Source organism: Loxodonta africana, chromosome 8 (assembly GCF_030014295.1).
Source record: "Loxodonta africana isolate mLoxAfr1 chromosome 8, mLoxAfr1.hap2, whole genome shotgun sequence".
NCBI classification, from domain to species: domain Eukaryota; kingdom Metazoa; phylum Chordata; class Mammalia; order Proboscidea; family Elephantidae; genus Loxodonta; species Loxodonta africana.
In genome coordinates this window covers 41,373,478-41,390,677 of record NC_087349.1, presented here as the reverse complement: position 1 = coordinate 41,390,677, position 17,200 = coordinate 41,373,478, and the positions used below count along the sequence as shown (strand labels likewise).

At 39.7% G+C, this 17,200-nt stretch overlaps 1 protein-coding gene across 3 annotated transcripts in view; it reads right to left on the bottom strand.

The window, feature by feature from the left end:
* LAMB1 (laminin subunit beta 1) overlaps positions 1-17,200 on the bottom strand; it is an 83,172-nt gene that overhangs the window by 48,219 nt on the left and 17,753 nt on the right. For all 3 annotated transcript variants that reach the window (XM_003407211.4, XM_023544536.2, XM_064289830.1), the window contains 5 exons: positions 14,367-14,487; positions 3,638-3,826; positions 3,177-3,356; positions 2,871-2,983; positions 1,115-1,194 (listed from right to left, as the gene is read on the bottom strand). In XM_003407211.4, the coding sequence (XP_003407259.2) occupies positions 1,115-1,194; positions 2,871-2,983; positions 3,177-3,356; positions 3,638-3,826; positions 14,367-14,487 (683 nt within the window). The remainder of the gene's footprint in view (positions 1-1,114; positions 1,195-2,870; positions 2,984-3,176; positions 3,357-3,637; positions 3,827-14,366; positions 14,488-17,200) is intronic.

The following is a 17,200-nucleotide window of genomic DNA, read 5'->3' as shown; positions in this document are numbered from 1 at the left end:
ATATTTATTAAGTAACTAAAAATTATTTTATGTAATTTTCATTAATGGACTTGGGAGTTGAAAAAAAAGAGAGGAAAAAGAAGAAAATGAAAAGACTTTCTACACAAGTTGAAATGAGAGTCTACTTTCCATTTCTTAGACTGGCAAAAAATTAAACGCTTGATGACACCAGCTGCTGGGAGGTTGGAGGAAAAGATACTTCTGTAACTGGTTGTTAAGAAAATAAACTAGTACAACTTCTCTGGAGGACAATTTGACATTCTCTATTAAAATGAAAAATGCACAAGTACTTTGACTTACCATCTCCATCACTGGGAACCTAGTCTACAAACGACTACAAGGATTATCACTACAACATTTACAAAAAAAAAATAATAATCAAATAAATCATGGCACTTCCACATGAGAGAATATCAAAAAGCTATTAAAAAGAAAGAGGGACATGAATACATGCCGACACTGAAAAAGCGCTCCAGGTAAGAAAAGTAAGTTGCAAGATAATGTGTAGATGTTTATTTACTTTTATTTTCGAGAAACATTAGTAAAGCTAAACGGAGAAATCATGGGCTATGTATTTGTTTAATTTGCACTTGCCTGTTTTAAAAGACTTAATATGTTATTTAAAAAGAAATAAGAAAAAATGTTTATTTTTTAGAAAATATATAGAGCACTATTAATTTCTAGAGAGACACAAGAAATTGTTAATGTGGCCCTTCTAGGCAGTGGAACTCAGGGCAAAGGGCATGAGAAGGAACAGTTTTACTTTCCACTTTTATATCTGTCAGAATTGTCTGAAAGTTTTTAAAACTATGAGCACACATTGCTTCCATAATTTAAAAAATACTGAAAAGTAAAAGCACGAAAACAAGTAACAACAACAATATTAAAAACCAGAACCATAAACCTACTGAAGTCTTCAAAGCTAACTCTTGGAATGGATAAATTTTTTAAAACATCGAAACCTCAGGTAAACATGATTGATTATCTGACATTCAAAGCAAAGATGACTGTACTCTGCACTATCGTCTTAAGAGACAAACTTCACACTTCACTAGCGGTCACGAAGGCTTTCCACGGTCACTAAGTACAAGGGTCTAAGTGAAGCTCCACTTACTTGTTGTTTAACGCTCCTCCGAGGTCACAGTCGCAAGGTCGACATCCATCCAAATCATTGCTTAAACCCCAGTGCTCTGGCTACAGAACAAAAGATTAAACATATAAAAGCAGGTTCCTGTAAACACATAATAGACTCAGCAAGAAGCAAGTTATGGCGTGTTTTGGTTGTTCTACCAAACGTTCATTTTCACTGTGAAAGCAGAAAGTTAACAAAAGGAATAATTATTCTGAAATAAACCCAAACTGTGGCACTGGAGCCAGAAGGATATACATAATCACATGAAAATGCCAGACCACAGAGTGTATTTGCCCTGCAGATAGCCCCCATCCAATAATTAACATGAGCAAGCAGGAAAGATGCTGATTTTCTTCATTAGAATTACTCTGGCAGTTAGATATATTTTGGCAAATATTTGGCAGGTGTTTAAATTTTCCTAATTCAGTCTGTCATAAAGCCCTTAAGGAAAACCCTTCAGGATTTATCTACGTGGAAACACAGCATAAAGCTAGGACTAGTCTCACAACTGGAAGGTGAAGAGATTACTGAGTCTTGGCAGCCTCAGAGACAGAAATAACAAGCAATGAGACAGAATCTATACAGGGGAGAAGATCCTTTTGTACCTCAACAAATACATATTTCCTAATGAGCAGATATAAACCAGGTTCACCAATTTAAATTAGACTTCCAGAAATCTACTGTAAGAATCTATCAGGATGTATGCAAGAAAATATACATATTTAGTGGTCATAAGCATCATTTGGAGCCAGTGAATGTTTTTCTCCAAATGAAAAAAAGCAGTACAAGAAAGTTATAAAAGACACAGAAAATTTTTAAAATTACTTCCGTAATTACTCCACCCAGAATACTACTGTGAATATTTTGGCGTATTTCCTTCCAGATTTTGTTTTTCTTGATGCATTTCTTCCCCCTACATAATTAAGATTCTATTCACATCCTGTGTTTTTTATCCATAACAGCATAAGCATTTCCTCATGTTATTGTCATTTTCAACAGCAACCAAATATCACATCATACAGGAGCCCCCAAATTTACTTAACTATTTTCCCACTGTTGCTTCTAAGCCTTTACCCAAAAAAACTAAACACCCACTGCTGTCCAGTCGATTCCAACTCATAGCGACCCTACAGGACAGAGCAGAACCACCCCATAGAGTTTCTAAGGAGTGCCTGGCGGATTTGAACTGCCGACCTTTTGGTTAGCAGCCGTAGCACTCAACTACGACACCACCAGGGTTTCCTCTAAGCCTTTAGCTCTGATTAATAAAGTATGTAATGTATCTCATGGTGAATACATCTTTGTCCAATTCCTCATTATTTCATTATGGCAGAATCCCAGAAGTGGGATTACTGGATCAAAGGATATGTACAGTTCTAATGGCTACTGATACCTACCTCCAAAATGCTTGTCCCAAAGGGTGAACCAATTTGCATTTTCTAGCAGCAGCATGTAAGTACCAGAACCTCAGTATATTATCACTAACGTTAAGCAATATAACTTTTAAAAATTTTTTGTTAATTTTGTCTGTAAAAATTGTATTCCGCTGTGGTTTTCATTTATAGTTCTAATAGTGATGGTGAACACGTCAAATTACTAATTAGTAATCCTTCTTTTTATGAATTGTCTACTCATGTCTTTTTAACACTGATGGTAGAATCCAGTGGCAAAAAAGCATTCTCTATTAAAAGTGTGACATTCACAAACTACCTGACTTGGGCAATTAAGATTTACGTACCAGACACTGGTCACAATGCTGTCCTGTCACCAGACGTTTACAATAGCAGTAACCGGTCTCAGAATCACAAGGATTCCCGCCAGGAACCGTGCCCAGAGGATTGCAAGCACAAGCTTTATTAAAGGCAAAAAGAAGAAAGAAAAGCAAACCAAGTAAGTCTGAAGTAGCAGTGTACGATTTAGAATTGGAAAGTAAAATGTGAATTATCTACATACGAGACTATAAAATACGTACATATATACAAGTACATATGTGTGTGCATGTGTACACATGTATACCCCAAACTTTTTAGCAAAACATACTTACGTTTACAACCAAGTGGATCTTCAGCAGTTAAGTCATAGAAGGCTTCTTTACAAACATCACAGTGTTCTCCTTCCACATATAATTTACACCGACACTGACCAGCAATGAGACCAGCAGAAAAATCAGTGTAACTATCACAAATTCCCCCATTCTGAGAACCAGCTGGGTTACAGGTACATCCTAAGAATGGAAAGCACCAGATTAAAAGCATCAGGAAACACAACGTATGTGTTTGTACGAGTATACATGTTCCCTTCATCTCTCCAAATCTCACAAGAATAGACTCAAGAAGGCTTGACTACCAAGTAAATTCTATCCTCAGAATCCTATGCAGCAATTAAAATAACAATTTAGGGTTTGATGCTATGTATGAACTCTGAGAGAAGGGTGTTAACTACCAGAGTATTCTATCTGAACGACAACCAGAAGTAGGTCCCACATAGTGGCATTCCCCGACATACGTTCACAGGTATTAGGATCTCGGATGTCTCTCTCCGGGTGCTGGTAGTAGAATGGCTTGCACTGCTCACAGTTGCGCCCCATTGTGTTGTGCTGACAATCATCGCACACTCCTCCACTGACGTTTCCAGTTGCTAAGTACACAGCCATGTCAAAGTGGCAAGTGCCAGAATGTTCATTGCAGTTACACTCTGTGTGAAGAGACCAATGTCAAGGAAAGCCTTTCTCTTTGGAAGAGAATGGGCTATTAAAAATTGAAAACCCTTCAAGAAAGTTCCTCTGAAAGCTTATCAGTAAGGGGAATGCTGCCATTCTGTGGAGGATGCCTGGGGAGTTCACCCAGAATGGTGCTGGATTGAAGGACATTACTCCAAAGGACTTTCTGGGTGACATATTCCTGGGAAAGCCTGTTAGGGCTCCCTGCTTTGAGGACCGCAAGTGAAGGACTGAGTCCCTTCCTCCCCATTCCCACCACCAGGCTCTTTAGTAATAATTAAGGTCTGTTTGACAGCCCATCTAGCCAGCTTTCCTGATAGCAGTTCTTCTTGCCTCCTCTGAACACCTGCAAGAGTCATCTTGCCCCAGCATGCTTTACTCATCTCACTCTCATGCTCAGCAATCCAAGTCAATTCCTCTTCTTTTCTCACAACAAATCTTAACTCAGCCTGGCTCTCATGGGGCTCTACATACTGGCCTTCCCACCTTGGCTGCCCTCTCCCCTGGAATAGAACATTCTGTGGAGAGGGGTTGTGTCTTATCCACTACTGTACCTTCAGTGCCTAGCAGAATTTGGTCCTCAGTACCTTGGTTGAATTTAAACCTCTGAATCCATTCCCAGCATTAGTGCTCTGGTGATCACGAGAATGTCCCGTGACTCATGTTGTTCATTTTATCTGAACTCCCCTCCTCCCCTCCTCTTTACCTAAACAACACCCATAGCTATTTATCAAAGGCCAGCTCACTCCCACCTACCTACCCAACCACGTTAGTCTTCACTAGTTTCTGAACTTCTCCAACAGTCTTCCAGTGGGGACAGAAGTAGGCATGCTCCTCAAGGGGAGAAAACCATGTCAGAACCACTGTGTCTGTGTTTGAGGGGGAAGACAGTGACAAACCACACCTCTGCCCAGAGAATACCCCTGGGATGGATATATGGGTAGATGGAAATAAGTCAGAGGCCGTTGCTGGGGTAGCCTGGAAATAAGGCCAAACTCTTAAAGTCAACTCCATATCTCTTAGACCATGTCGATCTGCCATGCCACATTTTCTTTTCATTTTTCTCTCACAATCACCTTCCCTTAAAAACAGGTACATACAAGGATGCCCTTTATCATCACTCCTATTTAATACTGTGCTGGAAGTACTAGCTAGAGCAACAAGACAAGAAAAAGAAATAAAGGGCATCAAAATTGGAAAAGAAGAAGTAAAACAATCCCTATTGGCAGATGATATGCTCCTACACGTACAGAACCCAAAAGATTCCACAAGGAAGCTACTGAAACTAATAGGAAGATTCAGCAGAATAGGAGGATACAAGATAAACACACAAAAATCAAGTGGATTCCTATATACCAATAAAGAGAACTTCAAAAAGGAAATCAGGAAAACAATACCATTTGTAATAGCCCCTAAAAAGATAAAATACTTAGAAGTAAATCTAACCAGGGATGTAAAAGACCTATACAAAGAAAATTACAAAAAAACTATTGTAAGATACCAAAAGAAACCTGAATTAATAGAAAAACATACCATGTTCATGAATAGGAAGACTCAACATTGTGAAAATGTCAGTTCTATCCAAAGTGATCTACAGAAATAATGCAAACCCTATCCAAATACCAACGGCATTCTTTAATGAAACGGAAAAGCTAATCACCAACTTTATGTGGAAAGGAAAGAGGCCCTGGACAAGCAAAGCATTATTGGAGAAAAAGAACAAAGTAGTCAAAACAGCCTGGTACTAGCACAACAACAGACACATAGACTAATGGAAAAGAATCGAGAACCAGATGTAAATCCATCCACCTATGGTCAGATGATTTTTGACAAAGGACCAAAGTCCATTAAACAGGGAAAAGGCAGTCTTTTAAACAAATGGTGCTGGCAAAACTGGATGCCCATCTGTTAAAAAAAATGAAACAGAATCCATCCCTTACACCATACACAAAAACTAACTCAAACTGGATCAAGGACCTAAATATGAAACCTAAAATGATAAAGATCATGGAAAAAAAAATTGGGACAATGCTAAAAGCCCTAATACATGGCATAAATAGAACACAAACCATAACTAACAATGCTCAAATACCAGAAGATAAACTAGGTAGCTGGGAGCTCCAAAAATTAAGCACTTATGCTCATCAAAGGAGTAAAAAGAGAACCCAAAGACCGAGAAAAAATTTTTGGCTAAAACATAGCTGATAAGGGTCTAATCTCTAAAATCTACAGAATACTTCAACACCTCAACAACAAAAAGACAAATAATCCAATTAAAAAATGGACCAAAGACATCAACAGACACTTCACTCAAAAAAAAAAAAAAAAAGACATTTAGACAGCTAACAGACACATGAGGAAATGCTTGTGATCATCAGCCATTGTTGTTGTCAGGTGCCGTAGAGTCAGTTCCGACTCATAGCGACCCTATGTACAATAGAACGAAACACTGCCCAGGCCTGCACCATCCTCACAATCTTTGTTATGCTTGAGTCCACCGTTGCAGCCACTGTGTCAATCCAAAACTACAATGAGATGCCATCTCACCCCATATTACTAGCACTAATAAAAAAAACCCAGAAAATAACAAATGTTGCAGAGGTTGTGGGGAGGTTGGAACTCTTACGCACTGCTGGTGGAAATGTAAAATGGAACAACTACTATGGAAACAGATATGGCGCCTCCTTAAAAAGCTAGAAATAGAAATGCCATTCGATCCAGCAATCCCACTCCTAGGAATATATCCTAGAGAAATAAGACCTGTCACACAAATAGACGTATGCAAAGCCATGTTAATGGCAGCAGTATTCACAACTGCAAAAAGATGGAAATAACCTAAGTGCCCATCAACAGATGAATGGATAAACAAATTAGGGTATATAAACACAAGGGAATACTACCCAACAATAAAGAACAATGATGAATTCATGAAACATCTCATGACATGGATGAATCTGGAGGATATTGTTGTTGTTAGGTGCTGTCAAGTCGGTTCCAATTCATACCGACCCTATGTATTTTTCTTTTTTCTATGTACAACAGAATAAACACTGCATGGTCCTGCACCATCCTCACAATCTTTGTTATGCTTGAGCCCACTGTTGCAGCCACTGTGTCAATTCATCTCATTAAGGGTCTTTCTCTTTTTCACTTACCCTTTACTTTACCAAGCATGATGTCCTTCTCCAGGGACTGATCCCTCTTAACACGTCCAAAATACGTGAGATGTGGTCTCACCATCCTTGCTTCTAAGGAGCATTCTGGCTGTATTTCTTTCAAGACAGGTTTGTTCGTTCTTTTGGCAGTTCCTGGTATGTTCATCATTCTTCCCCAACACCATAATTCAAAGGCATCAATTCTTCTTTGGTCTTCCTTATTCATTGTCCAGCTTTCACATGCACACGAGGCAATTGAAAACACCATGGCTTGGGTCAGGCGCACCTTAGTCTTCAAGGTGACACCTTTGTTTTTTAACACGTAAAAGAGGTCTTTTGCAGATTTGCCCATGCGATGCATCCTTTGATTTCTTGACTGCTGCTCCCATGGGTGTAGATTGTGGACCCAAGGGAAATGAAATCCTTGACAACTTCCATCTTTTCTTCGTTTACGACGATGTTACTTGTTCAGTTGGAAGGATTTTTGTTTTCTTTATGTTGAAATGTAACCCATACTGAAGGCTATATAGTCTTTGATCTTTTTCAATAAGTGCTTCAAGTCCTCTTCACTTTAAGCAAGCAAGGTTGTGCCATCTGCATAATGCAGGTTGTTAACGAGTTTTCCTCCAATCCTGATGTCCTGTTCTTCATATAGTCCAGCTTCTTAGATTATCTGCTCAGCATACAGATTGAGTAAGTACGGTGAAAGGATATAACCCTGACGCACACCTTTTCCTGACTTTAAACCAGGCAGCATCCACTTGGTCTGTTTGAATGAGTGCCCCTTGATCTATGTACAGCTTCCTCATAAGCACGATCAAGTGTTCCGGGATTTCCATTCTTTGCAATGTCATCCATGATTTGTTATGATCCACAGTCAAATGTCTTTGAATAGTCAATAAGACACAGGTAACATCTTTCTGGTATTCTCTGCTCTCAACCAGGATCCACCTGACATCAGCATTGATATTCCTGGTTCTATGCCCTCTTCTGAACCCAGCTTGAATTTCTGGCAGTTTCCCATCAATATACTGCTGCAGCCGCTTTTGAATAATCTTCAGGAAAATGTTATTTGCACCTGATATTAATGATATTGTTCAATAATTTCTGCATTCTTTTGGATTACTTTCTTTTGGAATAAGCATAAATATGGATCTCTTTCAGTCAGTTGGCCAGGTAGTTGTCTTCCAAATTTCCAGGCATTGAGCACTTCCAGCACATCTCAACTGGTATTCCGTCAATTTCAGGAACCTTGTTTTTTGCCAATGACTTCAGGGCACCTTGGGCCTCTTCCTTCACTTGCCATAGGTTCCTGATCACATGCTACCTCCTGAAACGGTTGAACATCAACCAATTCTTTTTGGTATAGTGACTCTGTGTATTCCTTCCATCTGCTTTTGAAGCTTCTTGTATTGTTTAATATTTTCCGTGTAGAATCAGTCAATATTGCAACTTGAGGCTTGAACTTTTTCTTCAGTTCTTTCGGCTTGAGAAATGCCAAGCGTGTTCTTCCCTCCTGGTTTTCTAAGTCCAGGTCTTTGCACATGTCATTGTAATACTTTACTTTGTCTTCTTGAGCTGCCCTTTGGAATCTTCTGTTCAGCTCTTTTAGTTCATCATTTCTTCCTTTCACTTTAGCTACTAGACGTTTAAGAGAAATTTTCAGTCTCTTCTGACATGTTTTAGTCTTTTCTTTCCTTCCTGTCTTTTTTTTTTAAATAACTTTTATTAAGCTTCAAGTGAACGTTTACAAATCCAATCAGTCTGTCACATATAAGTTTACATACATCTCACTCCCTACTCCCGCTTGCTCTCCCCCCTCTTGAGTCAGCCCTTTCAGTCTCTCCTTTCTTGACAATTTTGCCGGCTTCCCTCTCTCTCTATCCTCCCATCCCCCCTCCAGACAAAAGTTGCCAACACAATCTTGAGTGTCCACCTGATATCATTAGCTCACTCTTCATCAGCGTCTCTCTCCCACCCGCTAACCAGTCCCTTTCATTTCTGATGAGTTGTCTTCGGGGATGGTTCCTGTCCTGTGCCTTCCTGTCTTTTTAATGACCTCTTGCTTTCTTCATGTATGATGTCCTTGATGTCATTGCACAACTCCTCTGGTCTTGAGTCATTAGTGTTCAATGTATCAAACCTATTCTTTAGACAGTCTCTAAATTCAGGTGAGATATACTCAAGGTCATACTTTGGCTCTCAGGGACATATTTTTTTTCAGCTTCAACTTGAACTTCCATAAGAGCAATTGATGGTCTGTTTCGCAGTCGGCCCCTGCCCTTGCTCTGACTGATGATATTGAGCTTTCCCATGGTCTCTTTCTACAGACCTAGTCAACTTGATTCCCGTGTACTCCATCTGGTGAGGTCCACACATATAGCTGCTATTTATGGTGTTGAAAATAGGTATTTGCAATGAAGAAGTCATTGGACTTGCAAATTCTACCATGCGCTCTCTGGCATCATTTCTATCATCAAGACCATATCTTCCAACTACTGATCCCTTCTTTTGTTTCCAACTTTCGAATTCCAATCTCCAGTAATTATCAATGCATCCTGATTGCATGTTTGATCAATTTCAGACTGCAGAAGTTGGTAAAAATTTTTGATTTCTTCATCTTTGGCCTTAGTGTTTGGTGTGTAAATTTGAACAACAGTATTAACTGGTCTTCCTTGTAGGCATATGGATATTATCCTATTACTGACAGCATTGTACTTCAGGAAAGATCTTAAAATGTTCCTTTTGTCGATGAATGCAACACCATTTCTCTTCAAGTTGTCATTCCCGGCATAGTAGACCATATGATTGTTCGATTCAAAATGGCCAATACTGGTCCATTTCAGCTCACTAATGCCTGGGATATCGATCTTTATGCGTTCCGTTTCATTTTTGACGATTTCCAATTTTCCCAGATTCGTACTTTGTACATTCCAGGTCCCAATTATTAATGGATGTTTGCAGCTATTTCCTCTCATTTTGAGTTCTGCCACATCAGCAAATTAAGGTCCTGAAAGCTTGACTCCAACCACATCATGAAGGAAGACTCTATTTTGAGGACACAGCTCTTCCCCAGTCATCTTTTGAGTGCCTTCCAATCTGAGGGGCTCATCAGCCGGCACTATATCATACAGTGTTGCGCTGCTATTCATAAGGTTTTCACTGGCTAATTCTTTTCTGAAGTAGACCACCTGGCCCTTCTTCCTACTGTCTTAGTCTTAGTCTGGAAGCTCAGCTGAAACCTGTCCACCATGGGTGACCCTGTTGGTATTTGAATACCGGTGGCACAACTTTCAGCATCACAGCAACATGCAAGCTCCCACAGTATGATAAGCTGACATGCACGTGGGGATGGAGGGCATTATGCTGAGTGAAATAAATCAATTACAAAAGAACACATTTCAAGATCTATCTTGAAGTACAACGCTGTCAGTGACAGGATAATATCCATATGCCTACAAGGAAGATCAGTTAATACGACTATTGCTCAAATTTACACACCTAACACTAAGGCCAAAGACGAAGAAACTGAAGATTTTTATCAGTTTTTGCAGTCTAAAATTGATAGAACATACAATCAGGATGCACTGATAATTCCTGGTGATTGGAATGCAAAAGCTGGAAACAAAGAAGAAGGATCGGTAGTTAGAAAATATGGCCTTGGTGATAGAAACAATGCTGGAAATTGAATAATAGAATTTTGCAAGACCAACGACTTCTTCATTGCAACTTTTCACCAACATAGACAGTGACTATATACATGGACCTCGCCAGATGGAACACACAGGAATCAAATCGACTAGATATGTGGAAAGGGACGATGGAAAAGCTCAATATCATCAGTCAGAACAAGGCCAGAGGCCGAGTGCAAAACAGACCATCAATTGCTCTCATGCAAGTTCAAGCTGAAGGTGAAGAAAACTACAGCAAATTCATGAGAACCAAAATATGATCTTGAGTATATCCTGCTTGAATTTAGAGAGCATCTCTAGAATAGATTTGATGGGTTGAACACTAATGTCGGGAGACCAGACAAATTGTGGAACAACACCAAGGATATCATACTTGAAGAAAGCAAGAGGTCTTTGAAAAAACAGGAAAGAAAAGACCAAGATGGATGTCAGAGGAGACTCTGAAACTTGCTCTTGAAAGTTGAGCAGCTAAAGCAAAAGGAAGAACTGATGAAGTAGAAGAACTGAACAGAAGATTTCAAAGGGCGGCTCAAGAAGACAAAGTAAAGTATTATAATGACATGTGCAAAGAGCTGGAGATAGAAAACTGAAGGGGGAAAACACGCTCCATGTTTCTCAAGCTGAAAGAACTGAAGAAAAAATTCAAGCCTTGAGTTGCATTAGTGAAGGATTCTATGGGGAAAATATTAAACGATGCAGGAAGCATCAAAAGAAGATGGAAGGAATATACAGAGTCATTATACTGAAAAGAATTAGTTGATGTTCAACCATTTCAAGAGGTGGCATATGATCAGGAACCGACGGTACTGAAGGAAGAAGTCCAAGCTGCTCTGAAGGCGTTGGCGAAAAACAAGGCTCCAGCAATTGACAAAATATCAATTGAGATATTTCAACAAATGGATGCAGCACTGGAAGTGCTCACTTGTCTATGCCAAGAAATATGGAAAACAGCTTCCTTGCCAACGGACTGGAAGAGATCCATATTTATGCCTATTTCCAAGAAAGGTGATCGGGCGGAATGCAGAAATTATCAAACGATATCATTAATATCACACGCAAGCAACGCTTTGCTGAAGATCATTCAAAAGCAGCTGCAGCAGTATATCAACAGGGAACTGGCAGAAACTCAGGCCAGATTCAGAAGAGGACATGGAACCAGGGATATCATGGCTGATGTCAGATGGATCCTGGCTGAAAGCAGAGAATACCAGAGGCATGTTTACCCGTGGTTTATTAACTATGCAAAGGCATTTGACTGTGTGGATCAAAACAAATTATGAATAACATTGCAAAGAATGGGAATTCCAGAACACTTAATTGTGCTCACGAGGAACCTTTACATAGATCAAGAGGCAGTTGTTTGGACAGAACAAGGGGATACTGATTGGTTTAAAGTCAGGAAAGGTGTGAGTCAGGGTTGTATTCTTTCACCACACCTATTCAATCTGTACACTGAGTAAATAATCCGAGAAGCTGGACTATATGAAGAAGAACGGGGCATCAGGATTGGAGGACGACTCATTAACAACCTGCGTTATGCCCACAGCCTTCAGTATGGATTATATGTCAACATAAAGAAAACAAAAATCCTCACAAATGGACCAACAAACAACATCATGATAAATGGAGGAAAGACTGAAGTTGTCAAGGATTTCATTTTACTTAGATTTACAATCAACACCCATGGAAGCAGTGCTCAGGAAATCAAAAGATGCATTGCGCTGGGAAAATCTGCTGCAAAGGACCTTTTTAAAGGGCTGAAAAGCAAAGATGTCACCTTGAAGACTAAGGTGTGCCTGACCCAAGTCACGGTATTTTCAGTCACATCACATGCATGTGAAAGCTGGACAATGAATAAGGAAGACCAAAGAAGAACTAATGCCTTTGAACAGTGGTACTGGTGAAGGATATTGTGTATACCATGGACTGCCTAAAGAACGAACAAATCTGTCTTGGAAGAAGTACAACTAGAATGCTCCATAGAAGCAAGGATGGCGAGACTGCATCTTATATATATTTTGGACATGTTGTCAGGAGGGATCAGTCCCTGGAGAAGGACATCATGCTTAATAAAGCAAAGGGTCAGTAGAAAAGAGGAAGATCCTCAACAAGATGGATTGACACAGTGGCTGTAACAATGGGCTCAGGCATAAAAACAATTTTAAGGATGGTGCAGGACCAGGCAGTGTTTCGTTCTGTTGTGCATAGGGTTGCTATGAGTCAGAACTCACTCCACGGCACGTAACAACAACAACTATTATAAAAACCCAAGAAAAGGTGTACACATAGAAAAAACTAATCTTTGATGGTTAGAAAGGAGGGGGAGGGCGAGGGTTGGGGAATCACTAACTAGACAGTAGACAACTGTTAACTTTGGTGAAGGGAAAGACAACACACAGCATGGGGAAGTCAGCACAACTAGACCAAGGCAAAGTCAAAGAAGTTTTCCAGATGTATTCAAACACCTTGAGGGACCAAGCTATTGGGGCTGAGGGCTGGGGACCATGGTCTCGGGGGACATCTAGGTCAACTGGCATAACATAGTTCATTAAGAAAATGTTCTATATCCTGCTTTGTTGAGTAGCATCTGAGGTCTTAAAAGCTTGGGAGTGGCCATCTAAAACACATCTATTTGGTCCCATCCCATTGAGAACAAAAGAGAATAAAGAAAATAAGAGACACAAGCCAAATATGAGTCCAAATAATTAACGGACCACATGAACCAAAGCCTCCGCCAGCCTGAGCCCAGGAGAGCTAGATGGTGCTCAGCTACCATCACCAATCTCTCTGACAAGGATCACAACTGAGGGTGTCCAGCAGAGGAAGGGAAAAATGTAGAATAAAATTCATATTCACAAAAAAAGACCAGACTAACTAGTCTGGCAGACTGGAGAAACCCCCGAGACTATAGCCCCCAGACACCCTGCTAAGTCAAGACTGAAGCCACTCCCAAAGTCCACCTTTTAGCCAAATATAAGACAAGCCTATAGAACAAACAACACATGTGAGGAATGTAATCCTTAGTTCCATCAGGTATGAGACACCAAATGGGCAACACCTGCCCAAAAGCTAGAGGAAAAGGCAGGAAGGGACAGGAAAACTGGATGAGGACACAGGGAACCCAGGGTTTACAGGGAAAGGTGGAGCGTCCTCACATATTTTGGGAACTGCAACCAATGTCAAAACAATTTGTGTACAAATTTCTGAACGAGAAACTAAAATAAGTAAATAAAGGAAAACCTTTTTATTCTTAAAAAAAAAAAAACAACCAGGTACAAAGTCAGGGACAACGTCTCAGGCTTTTACTATAAAAGCCAAAGCACCCCAATCAGCGTTAAACACATAGTTGTGCTCGGTAAGTGCTATTTTTTAATTTAATTGTATACAATTGTGGGCCTCCTAAGGAGTACTGGGCTGAAGCTGGGAAAAGAAGAGTAAGTTTTTTCCCACTGCAAAATGGTGTACTATTATAATCAGAAAATGGAGCCCTGGTGGCATAGCAGTTAAGTGCTACGGCTGCCAACCAAAGGGTCGGGAGTTCGACTCCGCCAGGCGCTCCTTGGAAACTCTATGGGGCAGTTCTACTCTGTCCTATAGGGTCGCTGTGAGTCAGAAAATGGATCCTGGGGTCCTAACTGACTCAAAATGTCCCTTCTGTCGACACTTACTTTTACAGGCATTGCTATTTCGGCCTTCAGCAGGTCTCCAAGGTAAATCGTGGTAGAAATCCATGCAGAGCTCACAGTTTAAGCCCTTGGTGTTATGCCTGCACATGCAGTGCCCATGGACCTGAAAGTCACAAACACAGGACAAAGTAAGAGTTGTGCGAATGGCCAGATTTTCTCCATAATCAATGGAAAAACATAAACCCCTTCTTTTCACACTAATCTCTAGTTTACCACAGTGAGGGATTCTTGTTTTTATTTGTCCTTTCTCCCTGGCCCCAGTGAGTTTTATCTGTGTTGCTTATGGCTGTAACTCCAGTCTCTAGAAGAATTATTATATAACCGATGCTCAATAAGTATTTTATCAAAGTATCTATGAAAAGAACTCAGATGAACAAAATTAGTTCCCTAAGAATTTTTGAAAAAATAAAACCAGTTACTTAACATTAAAAAAAATTTTTTTGTTTTGGTAATAGAAGTCTATAAACGTTATAGTGCAGAACTAAATGCATACATATCAGATGGGAACCAAGTTACATGACTGCAAATTTTACTGCTATGCTATACAACACAAAGGTTGTTGTTGGTTTTATTTTTGTTTTGACTTTAACTTTCGGGACAGCACAAAAAAGACTTTTAACCAAAATGAGATTTTTAAAAATTAACCATTTACCATATTTGCATTTATTTTTTTCTCTTAAGTAAGGAAATACAAACATCTCAGCAGAAGATACAAATCAACTTGCTTTATCAAAGGGTCCATGATTCACCATTTTGAATTGTGTCACTATAAGACATGCTTAAGATCCCTGAGACATACAAATGATAAATAAGCGCTTTTGGCCCATGAAATCTGCGTGTGCACAGGCACCTTATTTTAACAGTGCTTTCTACAGAATGGAATTCAGGAACAGGGCAGACAGGTCCGCCTGGGCCACCTTGTGCAGCCAGAAGACGACTAAAATCCTCTGATTACAGGGTGGTTTAACACAGAATGAAAGGCAGTTCCAAAGCACATACCACACACTGTGGTATCTGAGTAAAGGATATAACATACTGCGAGAAGCGTTGATAGTGACAGGACACACCAGATTGGTTATACTTCAAGGTAAATATAACCTACATTCTCCAAAAGATGCGGCAACAAGATTGGAGAGACACAGCCCTCCCTTCAAGCTCTGTTAAAAATTCAACTATGCGATAAGAATTTTAACTGGAGTAAAGGCAAGGCATTTGTTTTAGAAGGGCTGAATACACTCAATCTTGTACCTTCTTTGTCAAGGACTAATGATCTTTGAAAAGGCAAACAGCAAGTAAGTAATGCACACTCTTCATCAGGAAGAGAGACCCAGAAAAACAAAATGTGGCAGATCCATCCAATGGAATATTAAAACCCACTGCCATCGAGTTGATTCCAACTCATAGCGACCCGACAGGTCAGAATAGAGCTGCCCCACAGGGTTTCCAAGGCTGTAATCTTTACAGAAGCAGACTGCCACATCTTTCTCCTGTGCAGCGGCTGGTGGGTTCGAAATGCCGACCTTTATGTTAGCAGACAAGTGCTTAACCGCTTACTATGCCACCAGGGCACCTTAATGGAATCAGCCATAAAAAGGAATGAAGCCCTGATACATGCTACAACACTGATAAACATTTAAAACATTTTAAGTGAAATAAGCTAGACAGAAAAGGTCAAATAGTGTCTGATTCTATTTATATGAAGTATCTGTTGTTGTGTGGCATTGAGTCAATTCTGACTCATAGTGACCCTATGTGCAGAGTAGAACTGTCCCATAGAATTTCCTAGGCTGTACTTAAAAAAAAAAAAAAAAAAAAAAATTTTTTTTTTTTTTTACTAGGGCAGATCACCAGGTCTTTGCTCCCACAGCGCCTCTGGTAGGGTTGAACCCTGACCTTCTAGTTGGCAGCTGAGCGCTTAAGAAGAGACAAATTCACAGAGACAGAAAGTAGATTAGAGGCACCAGAGGTAATGGGGAGTTTTTACTTAAATGGGTACAAAGTTTCTGTCTGGGATGATGAAAAAGTTTTGTAAATAGTGATGATGGTTACATACGTTGTGAATGTAATTAATGCCACTGAACTGTATGTTTAAAAAGGCAAAATTTATGCTATATATATTAAAAATGACACAAAAAAATGAAAAGGAAGGAGGAAGGTACACTAGGGCAGTCGGCCAGCTAGAGTTGAGTTCCCATCTGCCGTGCATTTATTTTAGGGCCCTTTAGCAAATTACTTAGTCACTGGTCTTTCCCAACAACGACGGCTGGTTTAGGTGACCTTCTAAAGTCCTTTCTGGATTTAAAATTCTGTGGGTCTATAAGAATTGCCCTAGGAACTGGTAAAATACGCTAACCCTCCCTCTATCCATTTGACAAATCATTCAAATTCAGAATTTAAAAAGGTATATAATCTGAAAACACAGCATACAATGGGGTAGGAATTTGAATGAGATAAGATAGGAACAAATGAAGTCTGATCCCTAAATGCAGCTTACCAGTGTGGCTTAAAATTTCCAGTATCTTTGGGCTGGATTAATTTATGCCTTCTGCACTAAGACTGGCATGCTTGCGGTTTTTAATCTTCCCTAACGTAAAGGCAGATGTGATTGTTATTTAGACAATTTTTTAAACCTTGTTGACTAAAATATCTACTTTAGCAACAGCCTGCAGCACCAAGTTCCAAAAATTAATTCAGCGTTCTTACATTCTCACATTCCAAGAAACTCACCAAAGAGAAAACCAACAATCAAACACCAATATGGTGCAAAGGGCTAAATGTAAATTTGGAAAACTAGAACCCCTGACAAACGTGAAAAG